Here is a 16,063-nt window from a genome sequence, read left to right as displayed (position 1 = left end):
TTTTTAAGCTTACACTAGGATTCAACTTCTCTAGTGTACAATTATATATCAGAGTGTGAGATTTTCAATTTGGGTAGTGGTTACAAGATGGCTTTTATACAATTTTTGTTTGGCAGTCTAATGAAGGGTCTTTTTTTTTTTTTTTTAGTTCCTTGAGAAGATATACGTTGGAAAGCAAGGCAAATCTGAACTCGATAAGACTCCTCCTAAATTCACTTTGCACGTAGAAGAATGTGGGACAGATGATGAGGCATGTGTTATTGATTATTGACTCTCGCGTTTCAAACATTACATAGAACTTACCGTGCATGTCCTACTAAGGATGTAAAGCTGAGTGCGACACCTCCATAAATGTTAGACCTACTACCTATAAACGTTCTTCAGTGGCTTTCTACCAACTAGGAAGTCAGTATTTGGCTATAGTCTTTCTACATGGTTATATTGTGGTGACTATTATGGAAGTATATCAGTTGGTTGTAAAAGTAAATAAAATAAAAATAAAACAGAATTACTCACTTGAATTCTAGCAGGGTATTAATTTTCCCTGGTTTTGAGTGAGTACCTCTTTCCCTTTCTTTAAAATATTTATTTCATGTTGAGTTAAGCATGATAGTCTTGATAATACACTAGTACCTAAAATATAAGGTTATAAACTCAGAAAATTCAATGAAAATGCAAGATAGCATATTTTGATTGCTTCTTAAAAATCATTTTTTTATGCTAGGCACTGATGGCTCATGCTTGTAAGCCTAGCTACTCAAAAGGCTGAGATCTAAGGATTGTGGTTCAAAGCCAGCCTGGACAGGAAAATCTGTGAAACTCTTATCTTCAATTAACCTCCAAAAAGCTGAAAGTGGAGTTATGGCTCAAGTGATGGAGTGCTAACCTTGAGCAAACAAAGCTCAAGGACAGCACCCAGGCCCAGAGTTCAAGCCCCAGGACTGGTACACACACATAACACTTATTTTTATTAAAAATATTAATGATGATATTAGGAAAACTAGAAAATATAGACAAACAAAAAGGATATGGAAAATACCAATAATTCCACTAGAATCAGCAGCCATAACTCTACTAATTGGAATAAATTCTTCTAGATCCTTTTCTAAGAAATATGCTCTGGATACTTTAAGCAAAAGAGGACTATATTGAGAGGATATTGCTGTTACAGAAAGCCAGATTTTGTGTTGGCCTTACCTAGAACAGAACTGAGCTGGTACAAATATCTCTCTTGATGCCCTGGACTTCAACACAGAGGCTACCATAGCACTGGACTCTGTATGAGATCACCATCAGCATCATTGCCACCCGTCCCCATATGAATTCTGCCAAATGTGTCTCACAATCTCAGTTGAAGAGTTTGGTGTCACGTGGGTCTAATGTCTGTGAGACAAGAGCAGCCTAGGCTTTCTTCATGCTGATGGGAGAGGATGCTACCTAATAATAGCTTAGGGAGTCCAAATATCTCACTGTAGATGGAGTCTAGATGATTGGCCCCTTAAATATGCAGTGCTAGCAGGGTGTTGGTGGCTCATGCCTGGATTCCCAGCTACTCAGGAAGCTGAGATCTGAGGATTGGGGTTCAAAGTCAGCCTGGGCAGGAACTGTCTGTGAGACTCTTATCTCCAATTAACCATCAGAAAACCAAAGTGGCACTGTGGCTCAAAGTGGTAGAGCACTAATCTTGAGCAAAAGAGCTCAGGGACAACACCCAGGCTCTGAGTTCAAGACCCACAACTAACAACAACAAATTCTGTCTCTGTCTCTCTACCTATATGCAGTACTATTCTAGCTCCACCCCTTTTTTCCCATTAAAAAAGCATAGTCTGGAAGCTAAGTGAGTGACTAGCATGGGTAAAGCCCTAGCTTTCATCCCCAGGAGAGGAAAAAACAACACAAATAGAGGATCTTTTTCATTACTACATCAACCTCCAAATACAAAATAACTGGGTGATGTGGCCTTTCATCCTCCAGGCCTGTTATGATCCCATCTGAACAATTTTACGATGAACTAAGTACATTATAAATCTGCTTATCAGGAACACACTGGTGACTTGGAAAAGTGATAGGAAAAGAAGAAACTTTTGGAGAAATATACTAGATATGAGACAGCAAGGAAGCATGCATACTGCCGGGAGCTGGTGGCTCATGCTCTTCATGGTTCTAAGGCAGCCCAAACAGGAAAGCCCATAAAATGCTTATCTCCAATAAATCAACAAAAAGTTCAAGCCCAGTATAGTCACATACCCCCACCCAAAGAAAAAGAAAAAAAAAGAAAAAGAAAGCATACAAATATATATTCATCTCCACATCTGGTCAAAAGGCTGTTGTGGCTGTATATAATTTCCTCATCCACTTTCCATTCCATGTTCTTGTTGTTTTTTTGCCTTTTCTTTTCTTTTCTCTCCATCCCCACTCCCTCTCCTTCATTTTCTCCTCCTCCCCTTCCTGTACTGGGATTGAGCTCAGGGTCTGAGTGCTGTCCCTTAGTTTTTTACTGATGACCAGAGCTCACAGCGAGCCACTGGTGGCTCACGCCTGTAATCCTAGCTACTCAGGAGGCTGAGAGCTGAGGATCACAGTTTGAAGCCAGCCCAAGCAAGAAAGTCCACGAGACTCTTCTCTCCAATTAACCACTAAAAAGCCAGCAGTAGAGCCATGACTCAAGTGGTAGAGCTCAAAGCCTTTATGTAAAATGGGATAGCATTAGAACATAAGCCCACGCAAATGCTCCTGTACTATGTGAGTCACATCTATATTATTTACAATGCAAATGCTATGCATTTTTTTTAACAGGAGAAGAAAAAAAAAAACAGCGTATACATTTCAGTCGAGTTGATTGCAGACCCAAATACTCTTTCCCAGTTGGAGCTGTAAATGAGGTCAGACAAGGGCTGGGAAGGTGGCTCAGTGGTAGAGCGCTTGCCTTGCATGCCTGAGGCCCTAGGTTCGATTCCTTAGCACCCACATAAGCAAAAAGAAAAAAGCCGGAAATGGTGCTGTAGCTCAAGTGATAGAGTGCTAGCCTTGAGCTGAAGAGCTGAGGGACAGCGCCCAGGCCCAGAGTTCAGGCCCCACGACCGGATGCAAAAAAAAATTAAAAAAAAAAATGAGGTCAGACAGTTAGGTCAGCTGGAGTGCTCAACCCGTAGTGTCAACCCACTATTTCATTAGTTTGGCTGGACATTAGTGTCTTTGCACACACACACACACACACACACACACACATAAAATTTATTTGTTGCCAGTACTGGGGCTTGAAGTCGGGGTCTGAATGCTTTCCCTTAGCTTTTTTGCTCAAGTCTGGCACTCTACCACTTGAGCCACAGTTAGAACAGCTTTTCGGTGGCTAATTGAGTATAATAGTCTTAGGGTCTTTCCTGCCCAGGCTGGCTTCAAAACCATGATTTTCTGATCTCAGCTTCCTAAGTAAGATTACAGACGTGAGCCATTGGCTTAAGTCTCCTGGTTTAAAATCAAGATGATCTCAATCTCCTAGCAATGTGGTAAGGATTAGAGGAACTGTTACAAGTATGGACAGCAGAACCTGGCACAGTGCAAGCACACTAAATGTTAGCTGGCTTTAGAGCTTGGAGGATCAGATAAGCCCTTTTAATACTGGAGACCCGTCACATGGCTGTCCACTGTCTCACAATCAGGCTGCTGTACTTGCTACTTCCTAGCAAAAGCCAAGATCTGTTTTTCAAAAGGAGTCACAAGGGTTTATAGTTCAGCTGCAAACCTCTGAGGGCCCACATTAGAATTCTTTCTGTATCTTTTGCTTTTCTTCTAAAGACCCATCCAGCAGCCCTATCTGGCACTATTGCTTTAGGTACATTGGCTGCACTGGGCAGAGGGCAGAGCTTCCTGGCTAGGCAGAAAGCCTTCTCCCACATCACGTCGCTCTAACTCTGGCAGCCTCTCAAATGACTAAGGAGCTGAACCAGCATGTCTAAATCTGGCCACCTTATCACTTTGCAGCCTTTTGGCTAATGTCAAGTGTAAAGCTGCCTTCTAGAATCTGGAGCTCTCTGCTGTGTGGTGTTTCTGACACCCAGACATGATGGACATTAAAAAACACAGGCAAGGAGAATAACTGTATTGAACATGTTGTTAACTAGCAAGTACTGATGTCTGAATGACTGCTTTTGTCCTAAATATCACTCATGTAGCTGCAAGTGTCCATAATTTAACTTTTAGTCATGGTTTTTGTTTAAGAAACCAGCTCTCTAAATTCTTGAGATTTTGTCAATGGTTTGTTTTTGTCAGGTGTAAAGCTTTTAAACTCAGGGTCTCTGTGCTATCCCTGAGCTTTTCTGCTCAAGGCTAATGTTCTACCACTTTAACCCACAGTGCCACTTCCATTTTCTGGTGGCTAATTGGAAATAAGAATCTCATGGACTTTCCTGCCTGGGCTGGCTTTGAATCCTGATCCTCAGATCTCAGCTTCCTGAGTAACTAGGATTACATATGTGAGCCACCAGCATCTGGAAATATATTTTTCTTTTTATAGTTCTAGGGCCTGACCCAAGGCCTTGCCCATACTAGGCAGGTGTTCTACCACCATAGCTTCAACCTCAGTCCTGGTTTTTTTGTTGTTGGTGGTGGTGGTGGTGGCCATGGGGGTTGAACTCTGGGCCTGGGCGCTGTCCCTAAGCTCTTCAGCTCAAGGCTAGTGCTGTACCACTTGAACCATAGTACCACTTCCCGTTTTCTGGTGGTTTATTGGAGATAAGAGTTTCACAGACTTTCCTGCCCAGGCTGGCTTCAAACCTCGATCCCCAGATCTCAGCCTCCTGAGTAGCTAGGATTACAGGCATGAGCCACAAGCACCTAGCTTTTTTTTTTTTTTAATTTTTAGTTACACAAAGGGGTTTCAATTCAACAAGTCAGATTATGAATACATGGATCAATGTTATCCCTTCCATCATTCTCTCCCATCTTTCCCAGTCTTTCTCAAAAAGTATCTTTCTACCTTTTTGCCTGGTCTGGCCTCTAATTCATGATCCTCTTGTGTCCATTAGGTTTAAAGTTGTAAACCATCAGAGCATTTTTAAGATTTACGTTAGCAAATTTTAAAATCTGTCTACAGAGGGGATTTCATCTTTTTTTTTTTTTTCTGCATATGTGGTGCTGAGGAATCGAACCCAGGGCCTCATACATGCAAGGCAAGTACTCTACCACTGAGCCACCTTCCCAGCCCCAGAGGGGATTTCATGGTTACATTTCCATACATGTTTACAATAGATTCTAATCAATCTCACTACTCTTTCCTCCCTTTTTCCCAAAACAATTTCAACATGTTTCATTATTGTATTTCAACTGACTTTTTTGTTGTTGTTTTTCATGGGGCTTGAACTCTGGGCCTGGGCACTGTCCCTAAACTCTTCAGCTCAAGGCAAGTGCTCTACCACTACAGCCACAGTACCACTTCTGGTTTTCTGGTGGTTAGTTGATGATAAGAGTCTCATGGACTTTCCTTTCCTGCTTGGGCTGGTTTGAACCACCATCCTCAGATCTCAGCCTCCAGAGTAGCTAAAGATGACAGGTGTGATCCACCGGCACCCAGCTCAACTGACTTATATCATTTGATAAAACCTGTCTCTCTAGCACCTCCTTGGTTATAGGATTAATGGCCATGAGGGAAGTAAGGGGTGAAGAAAACAGGTCTCCCAACCTCCTCCAAAGTTGTTGTTTTTTCTTGTTTTTTTCTTCCAGAAAGGGGATCCTCACAGTCTTTATGGACAACAGAAAGGCCTCAGCACACAGGCTTCGGGGAGGAGAATTTCTTTTGAGGAAAACTGCAGTAGTTCAAGAAGCACATGGCAAGATGGGATTTGATGGTCATGAGCATAAGTAGGAGAGGCCTCTGGAAAAGGTGGGGAGAGGCTGTGGTGGTGTCTGATCTTTATAGGAGGAAGGAGTATTGATGTGAGAAGAATCTTGGGTAATAGCCACATTCTGGTGAAGGTTCAGGCCTGTGTGTCATCCTCAAGTTGAAGAGCCCCCTAGAGGGAGCTTCTTATCTTGCCTCAGTGGATCAGCTCTCTTACTTCTTTGGGAGGAGTTCCTGCGGCGTGGTCTCAGGGGAGGGAAGAGGGCCCAAGGTCCCATGAGCTGCCCTGCTGAGTGGAAGCTTCTTAGTGTTATTACTTGAAGCCATCTGCATTTTAATGCGTGTTCCTGTTTTGGGCCTTGTTCTTGTCCAAACAATCTATATCTACTGCCTTGCTTCTAATGAGTGAATGTGGCAGAGAGCTACTGTGGAATTTCCAGCAGTAGGTGTTAACAGGCACTGTGATCCCTCTTGTTTTTCATGGCTTGAGTGTTCAGAGGCAGAATTCCTTAGCGTAAACAATTTTGACACTTCATTTATTATTAAATTTTTGGCAGTACTAAGGTTTGGACTCGGGGCCTTGCACTTGCTTGGCAGGTACTCTACCACTTGAGCCATGCCTCCAGACATATTTTGTTGGTCCTGGAGTTTGAACTCAGGGCCAGGGCACTTGTCCTTGAGTGTCTCTGTGCTCAAGGCTAGCGCTCTGCCACTTGAGCCACAGTGCCACTTCTGGCCTTTTCTGTTTATGAGGAATTGAACCCAGGGCTTCATACATGCTAGGCGAGCACTCTACTGCTAAGTCACATTCCCAGCTAGGGCCCCCAATACATTTTTTATTTAGGTTATTTTGTTTTTTGTTTTTTTGTTTTTTTGTCAGTTGTAGGGCTTGAACTCAGGGCGTAGGCACTTGTCCTTGAGTCTCTCTGTGCTCAAGGCTAGTGCTCTACTACTTTGAGCCACAGTCCCATTTCCAGTTTTCTGGTGGCTTATTGGAGATAAGAGTCTCACGGACTTTCCTGCCCGGTCTGGCTTCGAACTGCAATCCTCAGATCTCAACCCTCTGAGTAGCGAGGATTACAGGCGTGAGCCACTGGTACCCAGTTTGATTTACTTTTTTTTTTTTTTTTGTCTGTCCTGGGGCTTGAACTCTGTATCTGGGTGCTGTCCCTCAGCTCTTCAGCTGGAGGCCAGTGCTCTAGCACTTGAGCCACAGCAGTACTTCTGGTTTTCTGGTGGTTTGTTGGAAATTAGAGTCTTACGGACTTTCCTGCCTGGGTCGGCTTTGAACCATGATCCTCAGATCTCAGCCTCCTGAGTAGCTAGGATTATAGGAGTGAGCCACCAGCACCCTGCTGATTTAGGTATTTTTTAAAAATAGGGTTTTAAGCCGGGTGCTGATGGCTCATGCCTATAATTCTAGTTACTCATGAGGCTGAGATCTGAGGATTGAGGTTCAAAGCTAGCTCAGGAGGAAAATCCAGGAGACTCTTATCTTCAATAAACCACCAGAAAACCGAAGTGGCACAGTGGCTCAAGTGGTAGAGCACTAGCCTTGAGCTGAAGAGTTGAGGGACAGCGCTCAGGCTCAGAGTTCAAGCCCCAGGACTGCCCCAAAAAAATAAATAGGGTCTTGATTTTATAACAGGCTAGACTCCCTGTTTTAAGTTTTTTCCTTTCTTTGAGATAATCTTTGCTCCTTTTCCACAGAATACTCATTATTTGGGCAAAAGGACAGAGGAAGGGAACTGCTCCTCTTGCTTAGATGCTTTCTATACAATTGCGATGACAGGCACATGCTACCACATTTTCTCTAATGGATGTAGGATGTTCCAATATCATTGTTTTAAATTTGGATTTCTTCAATTACCAGTGCTTTATTTATTATTATTATTATTTTTTTTTTTGCTGGTCCTGGGGCTTGGGCACTGACCCTGAGCCTCTCTGTGCTCAAGGCTAGCACTCTACCACTTGAGCCACAGTGCCACTTATGGCTTTTTTCTGTTTATGTGGTACTTAAGAATGGAACCCAGGGCTTCGTGCTAGGCAAGCACTCTACCACTAAGCCACAGTCCTATCCCCACCAGTGCTTTTTGAACATTTCTATATCTATTATGTTTATTCTACCAGATACTCCTGTTTTTTTTTTTTTTTAATGTTCCAGGCTCTTTTCTGAACGTGGAGGTCTGCATATCTTGGATATCATGACTTTTTCTTCTAAGAGTTAGTTATATAGCTGGATGTTAATTCCTGGACAGTTGTGTCTGTTCTGTTTTGAGAAAGGATCTTGCTAATTTGAGACTCATTATGTAATTCAAGCTTGCTAAGAACTTACATTCATCCTACCTTAGTCTTTCCAGTGCTAAGATTATAGGTGTGTACTGCCATGCTTAGCTCCCTTGTCAGTTTTAGACCACCCAAATCTCTCCTCTTGGACTGGAACTATCTGGTAACTTCAGCTGTAGCACACTTTACTAAATGCTGTCATATTTTGATGAAATACGAAATTGCTCCTATGTTAAGCAATAAGTTCATAATAAATTATTGGATTTTATTGTCTAAGAGTTGTGGGTTTTCCATTTACATTTAGGATCATGTGGAGATCAAGTCACATGATACAAAGTTCTAATCCAGTTCTACTTTTCTCTATATAGTGAGGCAAATTTTCCAACATAGATTCTCTCTTTCTGATGATTTCATCATTAAGCAAACAGCTCAGCCTGGAGTCTATTCTGGAACTAAGATTAGTCAGAGATTTGCAAACAGTTGCAGGCAGAAAATGTCTCTGTGAAACCTGAAACTAGGCAGGTCCGATGTGACTGCTTTGCAGAGAGAGAGAGAGAGGTTTTGCTTGTGGAGAATGTCATGTGGAGACCCCAGAGCAGAGGTTTGACATGGACGGACAGGTGATGGTGGTCACTCCAGGCAAGCAGTACTGTGGAGAGAAGGATTGCAGCATTGAAGGACACATCTGAAACTTACAAGGCTGGGATGCTACCACTGGGGTTCTCTGGTTTCACACATCCACAGTTGCCTGCTCACTGAACTTTATGCCTTGAAATTGGGACATGGTTTAACAGCGATCAGGATGCATTGTAGTTAGAGTTTCAGAGTGTGGGACCTGAGGTTAGGGTACTGGGCTCAAATCCCAGGCAGTTTATTCACTAGCTGAATGACCTTGCACAGATTATTCCTGAGTGAATCCTTCTGAAGTCTTTGGCCTAGTGCAAACATATGCAAGGCAGTCAATAAATATCAAGAACAAAAATGAGGCCAATTGATGACAGACATCACTCCAGGGAACAAAAAGAATGATCAAACTCTGGCCTTCAATGAATTCATGATCTAAAAAGGTGATGAGACAAATTACAACAGTAACTATATCCATAGCATGACAGACTGCCTTATACTTTGCTCTAAGAAAATTAAAACAAGTAGAGTTTAAGGAAAAGAATGATGTGCCAGCTAGATGCTGGTGGCTCAGTCCTGTAATCCTAATTACTCAGGAGGCTGAGATCTAAGGATCACAGTTTGAAGCCAGCCTAGGCAGGAAATTCCATGAAATGCTTATCTTCAAAATTTGCCAGCAATTGGGGCTGGGAAGGTGGCTCAGTGGTAGACTGTTTGCCTTGCATTCATGATACCCTGGGTTCCATTCAGTAGTACTACATAAGCAGAAAAAGCCAGAAGTGGCGCTGTGACTCAAGTGGTAGAGTGCTAGCCTTAAGCTGAAGAGTTCAGGGGCAGTCCAGGCCCAGAGTTCAGGCCCCACGACTGACAAAAAAAATAGCCAGCAAAAAGCCAGAAGTGGAGCTGTGGCTCAAGTGGCAGAGTGCTAGCTTTGAGTAAGAAAGCTAAGAAAGAGTACCCAAGTCCTGAAATCAAGCCCCATTATTGGAACCAAGAGTAAAGAAAGAAGGAAAGAAGGGGGGGGGAGGGAGAGAGAGAGAGAGAGAGAGAGAGAGAGAGAGAGAGAGAGAGAGAGAGAGAGAACCAAATTGGAGGAATTGGGGAAAGCTACATGGAAGGAAGTGGTATGAAGACACCCTGAACCACAATGAGGTTTCTGGTAGGAGGACCCCAATTTGGTGGAGTGCAGGTAAATGAGAATGGGAGGGGCACTGGAACTCTGTCATAGGGGACTTTTTTCTTTTTCTTTGATTTTTTTCTTTTCTGTCGGTCGTGGGGCTTGAACTCTGGGCCTGGACGCTGTCCCTGAGCTAAGGAGATCAGGGTGAGTACTCTACCACTTGAGCCACAGCTCCAATTCTGGTTTTCTGAGTAGTTTATTGGAGATAAGGGTCTCACAGACTTTCCTGCCTGGGCTGGCTTTGAACCAAGTTCCTCTTATCTCAGCCTCTTGAGTAGCTAGGATTACAGGCATGAGCCCCAGAGTCTGGCCTTTACCCAGTTTTAACTTTAAAAGTCCCTTAGGGCTGGGCACCAGTAGCTCTCGCCTGTAATCCTAGCTACTCAGGAGGCTGAGATCTGAGGATTGAAGTTCAAAGCCAGCCGAAGCAAAAAAGTCTGTGAGACTCTTATCTCCAATAAACCACTCAGAAAACCAGAAGTGGTGCTGTGGCTCAAGTGGTAGAGGGCTGAGCTGAAGAGCTGAGGGGCAGCACACAGGCCCAGAGTTCAGGCCCCACAACCGGACCTTCCCCCCCAAAAAAGAAAAACCTGGGTTGAATTTAACCTGCAGCTCAGCGCTGTGCTTAGGAGGGCAACTTGAAATGGTTGCCTGAGCAGGTGGAGGCACTGGGCAACTGGGCCAGCTACTGTGGTCATCTGGATTAGGTAACACAGAAGCATGGAATGGGGAGAGGGCATTGGGAATGACATGAAAGAAGCCAAGGGAAAATCTGATTTCTCAGTTACTTGAAGAACTTCACTTCTGATCACCAAAATTGGAGGTTGGGTAGATGTTTTCTATACCAAGAAATTCTCCACCTGTCCATGGATACCTCCCTAGTGTTCTGCAATTCAATCCAGTGCTGACACTGCCCACAGATTAAAGGGTCCAGCTTCTCCTGACTGTTCCTACTTTAAAGGCCAGACCAGTTCAGCCTTTCCCAGTAATTAGAGGATCCCAGGACTTTCTCTCTTGGGTTTGATAATCTGCCAACAAGAACAGTCATTTCAGCCTTGAGCTGAAGAGCTCAGGGACAGCGCCCAGGCCCAGAGTTCAAGCCCCACCACAGACAAAAAAAAAAAAAAACAAACCCAAAAACAAAAACCAAAAAAACCCTGTCATTTCAATGTGTCCCTGACAGGGTGGGTATTTGCCAGCAGTGGCCTCTAACCGTTGGATGTGGGACTATGTCGTTCAAGGGAAAGGCTTTCAACTTGAAGAAGGTGCATAAAGCATCAATCCAGCAAAGTGAATTAAGTTCTCTTTTCTAGTGAGGATCAAATTAAATACATACACTTGGAATGCAGTGATTTATGACAGGCGGCTATTTTAATAAATGAATCTCTAGAACACCATCCCTGGACAGCATCCAGTTGGGACAGGTGGTGCGCATTTGGCAGCAACCACATCCCTAAAAGGGGCTGAGGAAGAAGCCAGGGTTGGACAGGGCTGGGATAATGGGCATTTCTGGAAAATGGGCCCTGGATCCGATCCTTTCATTTTATAAGGCGGGGAGTGGAGGTTCGGGAGCCTAGGGGCCTCCAACTGGCGGAGGAGTGAACTTTCCTACTAGGTCAGTAGGTTTCACTAGGTTGGGGCACGGTGCGCGCTGTCCTCACTGCCATCCTAATGCGCTGTCTCCATTGTTTCTGGAAGCGCTCAGCCTCTCGATGGTAGCCCTGCGGTGGTCTATGGGTGCAGGTGCCCAGATGGCGTTCAGGACGCGCGGCAGCTGTGCGTTCTTGGGCTTTTTACGCTCAGGACACCAGTGGAACGTGACATCCCGCGTCCCAGCTGCCAGCCATTGGGAGAACGCTGAGCGCGGGCCGCCCCACCCGAGCGGAGGCCGTACCTGGAGGGCGGGGAGGGAGGCGGGGCTGGAGGCGGGGCCTGGCGCGTCCCTAGCCCCATCCATAAAAGGCTGGAGCAGGGCGGGCAGGCGTGACTCTGCCTGGGTGAACCGAGCCCTCGTTCCAGTGGCTGTGTATTACAGCCGCCGCCGCCGCTTCCCAGCCATGGGCGCCGTCTGGTCCGCCCTGCTGGTTGGAGGAGGCCTAGCGGGAGCGCTTTTCGTGTGGCTGCTGCGGGGAGACCCCGGGGATGCGGAGCCGCGGAAGGGTGCGCCTCCTGGGGAGGCATCAGCTCCCGGAGGCGATCAGGATGGCGGCGGCGGCGGGCTGAGTCCAGGGCTATGCAAGCAGGAGCTGATCACCAAACCAGGTATTCCCTCCCCCCCTACCCCCCACCCCCGGCTACGCACAGCAGATCGGCCCGAAGTTTTTAAGTTGAACTGGAGAGGCTGTGCGTCTCCGCGGGCCAGCTTCCCCCCGCGGGGCCGGGACCCTCGCACACTCCTCGTTTTTCCCGGGCTGGGAAGGTTTGTTACTCCTGGAAGTGCGGGAGCTGCCCTGGCGGATCCTGCGAGCGCCGCGCCCAGCCACGGGTGCCCTGGACGCCAGCCCCTGAGGGCCCGCTCCAGGGGAACGCGCGCCTCCGCCCCGCGGTGCTGCGTGCAGGGCCCTGGGCTGCAGTGGCCGCGCCTCCTTCCCACGGCCTTCGAAAGCAGGGTCTAGGCTTGGGGATTTCACAACCCTCTTCCGTCTCTGACCCAGCAGGAATATTTTCTGAGTTCCAACGCCTTTAGTCCTAGACTGTCACCCCACAGTCCTCGTTAGATTTGGGTTTGAGAACACCATGCAGTGAATGCCTCCCGCTATCTGGACGCTTCTATTGAGAAGGCAAAGTTCAACTTGATCTCAGGCCACGAAGGCCAGGGCTGAAGCCCTGAGGCTGTGCTCTGGCCTAGGGTTTCCAAACTTATAGGCCCTCCCATGTACCTCCCCACCCCCCAACACAGAATGGTGCAGTGTGGCCCGATCTTCGGGGAAGACCCTTAATGGGGCACTCATCTACAATGAATACTACATTTTAGAGACTGAGCTAGGCAGACAGCAAGCATTGGCACCAAAGTTTACCTTCCAGTGCCCTTCTTTGGCATGCTGCCCGCACCTGATGGTGAAATGTCATCTGTGGACTTTTTTTCTCTTAATGAGGTGGTGACCCTTTGTAAGCACAAGAAAATCTGTCCTTTGCCTTTGCTGCGACTGGTTTGGGCTGGATAGTTAATCTTGTTTCTGAAGACCAGCCTCACGTTTTAGATGGAAACACTGGGAATGCAGAGTAGCTTTCGTTGATGTCCCCTTCCACTAAAAAAACAAACAAACAAAAAGCCAAGACCATCTCCTTCGCCATACTCTACCTGCTTAGTGGATTTCAGTCTTTTAGGGGAGATATATTGGACTGCCAACAGAGAAATTTCAAGTCTGTAGAGGAGTTGGATTGTGTGTGTGTGCAGGCTAGGACTTGAACTCAGGGCCTGGGCACTGTTCCGTGGCTTTTTTTGCTCATTCTACCACTTAAATCTGCACCTCCAGGTTTGGTTTTGTTATTTGTGGCCGTGGGACTTGACCTCAGGCCCAGCCCTGCCTCTGAGCTTCTGTGCTCAAGGCTAGCCCTCAAACCAGTTAAGCCACAGTACCACTTCCGGTTTTCTGAGTGGTTTATTGGAGATAAGAGTTCACAGGAACTTTGATGCTAGGGCTGGCTTTGAACTTCCATTCTCAGATCTCAGCCTCCTGAGTAGCTAGGTGTGAACCACCAGGCCCAGCCAGGTTTTGTTTTATTGTTTAAATACAAATTGGAGATTAAGAGTCACATGACCCCCCCTCCCCCTCCAAGGCTGGTTTTGAATCAGTCCTTAGCTCTTAGCCTCCCAAGTAGCTAAGATTATGGGCATCAGCCACCGAGACTGGAATCCTGTGTAGATTTAAGAATGTTTTATTTATTTATTTATTTATTTATTTTTAAAGAAAAGGGTACAGTGGGAGGGGATTCAAAAGGCTGTGTCCCTTTTGGAAGAAGTTCCACTGTCCTCACATTCACTGTCATGCACTGTCTTGGTACTCACCTAGTGATAGCTCAGGCTGATCTGATCTGCCTGTTAGTCTGGGAGCTGACTCTTGCCCTTGGTGCATTTCTTTGGAGAAGTGGAGTACTCTTTGGATGTGTGGGACAGCTATGCAGCCATTTGTTCCACAGGGTTTTTGGTTTATTCTTTGGGAATTGAACCCCAGGGCCTTGTGCTATATATACCTGCTGTACCACTGAGCTCAGTTCCCTTTGATGACAGAGCCAAGCTGTTTGACTTGGCTGCATGTTAGCATGGCCTGGACAGTGGGAGACTGAGGGCAGGTTTACAGTTGGGCTTTTACAACTTGCCACTTCCTTTATACTCTATGCTGATATATTTCTATTTATGGATTTACTTTTGGCTGTAGGATATGCATGCATACTCTTAAAAGTAGAGAGTTGAGAGCATATGAAGTAAAAATGAACCTGACTTAGTAGGACTGCAGATATAGTGCAAGACTTCAGATAGCAATCTTCTTTCTCAGACTCTTTTCTTTTGTGACCCAACACTAATACATTTTCTTTTTTCCCTTAGAGCATCTGCAAGAAAGCAATGGACATTTGATTTCTGCAAGCAAAGGCCTGGATAACCTGCAGGAAGCCATGTGTGCACAGAAGAATCTGTGTGGAGCAGATGGGAACAAAGCAAGACAGCATTGCCCTGCTGCACAGATTCTAGACACACACACGCTAGCTGCCTCTGAGACTGGTAACTCTGCAGGTTACCCTGAAGCTTTGAGAAATAAAAGCCTTGAATCTCATGGAGAAGAACGGAGCTTCCAAAAAGGACAAATGACACCTGCTAGTGCAGCTACCTGTTTTGGAAAGAAGCTGTCCTCTAGTGACCTGCCTGTGGACAGAGTTGAGGGAGTGAGCCATGCACATCTGGACAGTCAGACCCCAGCTGACCAGGAGGACTGGGAAGTGGTATCTAGGCACTCGTCTTGGGGGGATGTTGGCTTGGGTGGCAGAATTGAGTCTTCTGGGTTAAATGTGAGTCAGGGAATGGACTGTGACAACACTTGTGTAGAATTGAGAGGTTGGGAAGCAGATCAGAAGGTCAGGTCTTTGGACTCTCAGCAAGTCAGCATTGGGTTCCAGGTTCATTACACTACGAGCACCGGTGCACAATTCCTTGCAGTGACCGGAGACCACGAGAGTCTTGGGGGATGGAAGAGTTATATTCCACTCCGCAACCACAAGGATGGGATCTGGTCTCATTCTCTTTTCCTGCCAGCAGATACAGTGGTGGAGTGGAAGTTTGTGTTAGTGGAGAATGGGAAAGTTACACGCTGGGAAGAATGCAGCAACAGACTTCTAGAAACTGGCCATGAGGATAAAGTGGTTCACAGATGGTGGGGGGTTCATTGAGTTAATTGGCAGACTACTGGAGAAGTTGTACCAGAAAGTGGAGAGGCTACAGTGTGGTGCACACTGAATAATTTAAAGTGAGTACAACTCCAGATTTAGCCATCAAAGTTGCTAGTGCCTTTAATCTAATAGGCAGATAAATATGTATACAGACAATGCTCTCAGCAGTGTGGACTTTTTTTCCTTGTTGCACTGACTGGTTGGTTTGTGCTGATAGTCATGTATTTTCTTTAGGGCTTGAACCTCTTAGAGAGTGATCTGGCCAAGCTTCCAGTGGGACTGTGGTCAAGAAGCATGGAAGCTAATGGGCTACAACAGGTACAAGCTAGATGTAATTAGTAAAGATCTGCCGCAATGCCCTGAGACTCCTCCATATTTTTGTTTGGTTTTACCTGCTGTGTAGGAATTAGCAGATGGCAAGTGCTTCTATCTTAGGCTGGTTTGGAAACAAGGGGCTGAATCAGGATGGGTATTCAAGGTAGTCATGGTAGCAGCCCAAGAGAAGGAATCTGAATGGGGTTGGGTTGTGGGTTGGCCTGAAGGACAGCTCTTTTGAAGACTGGGAGGTACAGCCCAATGTGGCTCCAGTGAAGGACACACCCATCATTTCCCATGGGAGCCCTTGTAGGACTGTCTCTGTTCAACTCACACCTGCACACACCAAGTTTCCAGAGATGGATTGTCCTATAGAAACTCTTGCCCATGACATCCTCTTCCCTCGCCTCTCATACCAGTAGCTATAACCTGGTAACAGT

At 45.9% G+C, this 16,063-nt stretch overlaps 2 protein-coding genes across 5 annotated transcripts in view; both read left to right on the top strand.

The window, feature by feature from the left end:
• Positions 1–14,558, top strand: part of Fam47e (family with sequence similarity 47 member E) — a 57,098-nt gene extending 42,540 nt beyond the window's left edge. For 3 of the 4 annotated variants that reach the window (XM_070012215.1, XM_070012214.1, XM_070012212.1), the window contains 3 exons: positions 149–250; positions 5,719–5,878; positions 14,473–14,558. In XM_070012215.1, the coding sequence (XP_069868316.1) occupies positions 149–250; positions 5,719–5,841 (225 nt within the window). In that variant the 3' untranslated portion in view covers positions 5,842–5,878; positions 14,473–14,558. The remainder of the gene's footprint in view (positions 1–148; positions 251–5,718; positions 5,879–14,472) is intronic. The other variant, XM_070012213.1, reaches the window with a different exon arrangement.
• Positions 11,639–15,308, top strand: Stbd1 (starch binding domain 1). Its single transcript, XM_070012964.1, has 2 exons — positions 11,639–12,188; positions 14,473–15,308. The coding sequence occupies exons 1-2, from the start codon at positions 11,639–11,641 to the stop codon at positions 15,306–15,308; spliced, it is 1,386 nt and encodes a 461-aa protein (XP_069869065.1).
• The last annotated feature ends 755 nt before the right edge of the window (positions 15,309–16,063 follow it).

This window comes from Dipodomys merriami, unplaced genomic scaffold (assembly GCF_024711535.1).
Source record: "Dipodomys merriami isolate MVZ:Mamm:240054 unplaced genomic scaffold, mDipMer1.0.p SCAF_9, whole genome shotgun sequence".
Classification (NCBI taxonomy): domain Eukaryota; kingdom Metazoa; phylum Chordata; class Mammalia; order Rodentia; family Heteromyidae; genus Dipodomys; species Dipodomys merriami.
The sequence above is the reverse complement of the archived record's forward strand: the minus strand, read 5'-3'. Positions and strand labels throughout refer to the sequence as shown.

Excerpts from the sequence above, each read along its gene's own strand:
- Stbd1 (XM_070012964.1), top strand. The coding sequence starts at position 11,639 with ATGGTAGCCCTGCGGTGGTCTATGGGTGCAGGTGCCCAGATGGCGTTC. Across the intron at positions 12,189-14,472 it reads GGAGCTGATCACCAAACCAG|AGCATCTGCAAGAAAGCAAT; the intron begins GTATTCCCTCCC and ends TTTTTCCCTTAG.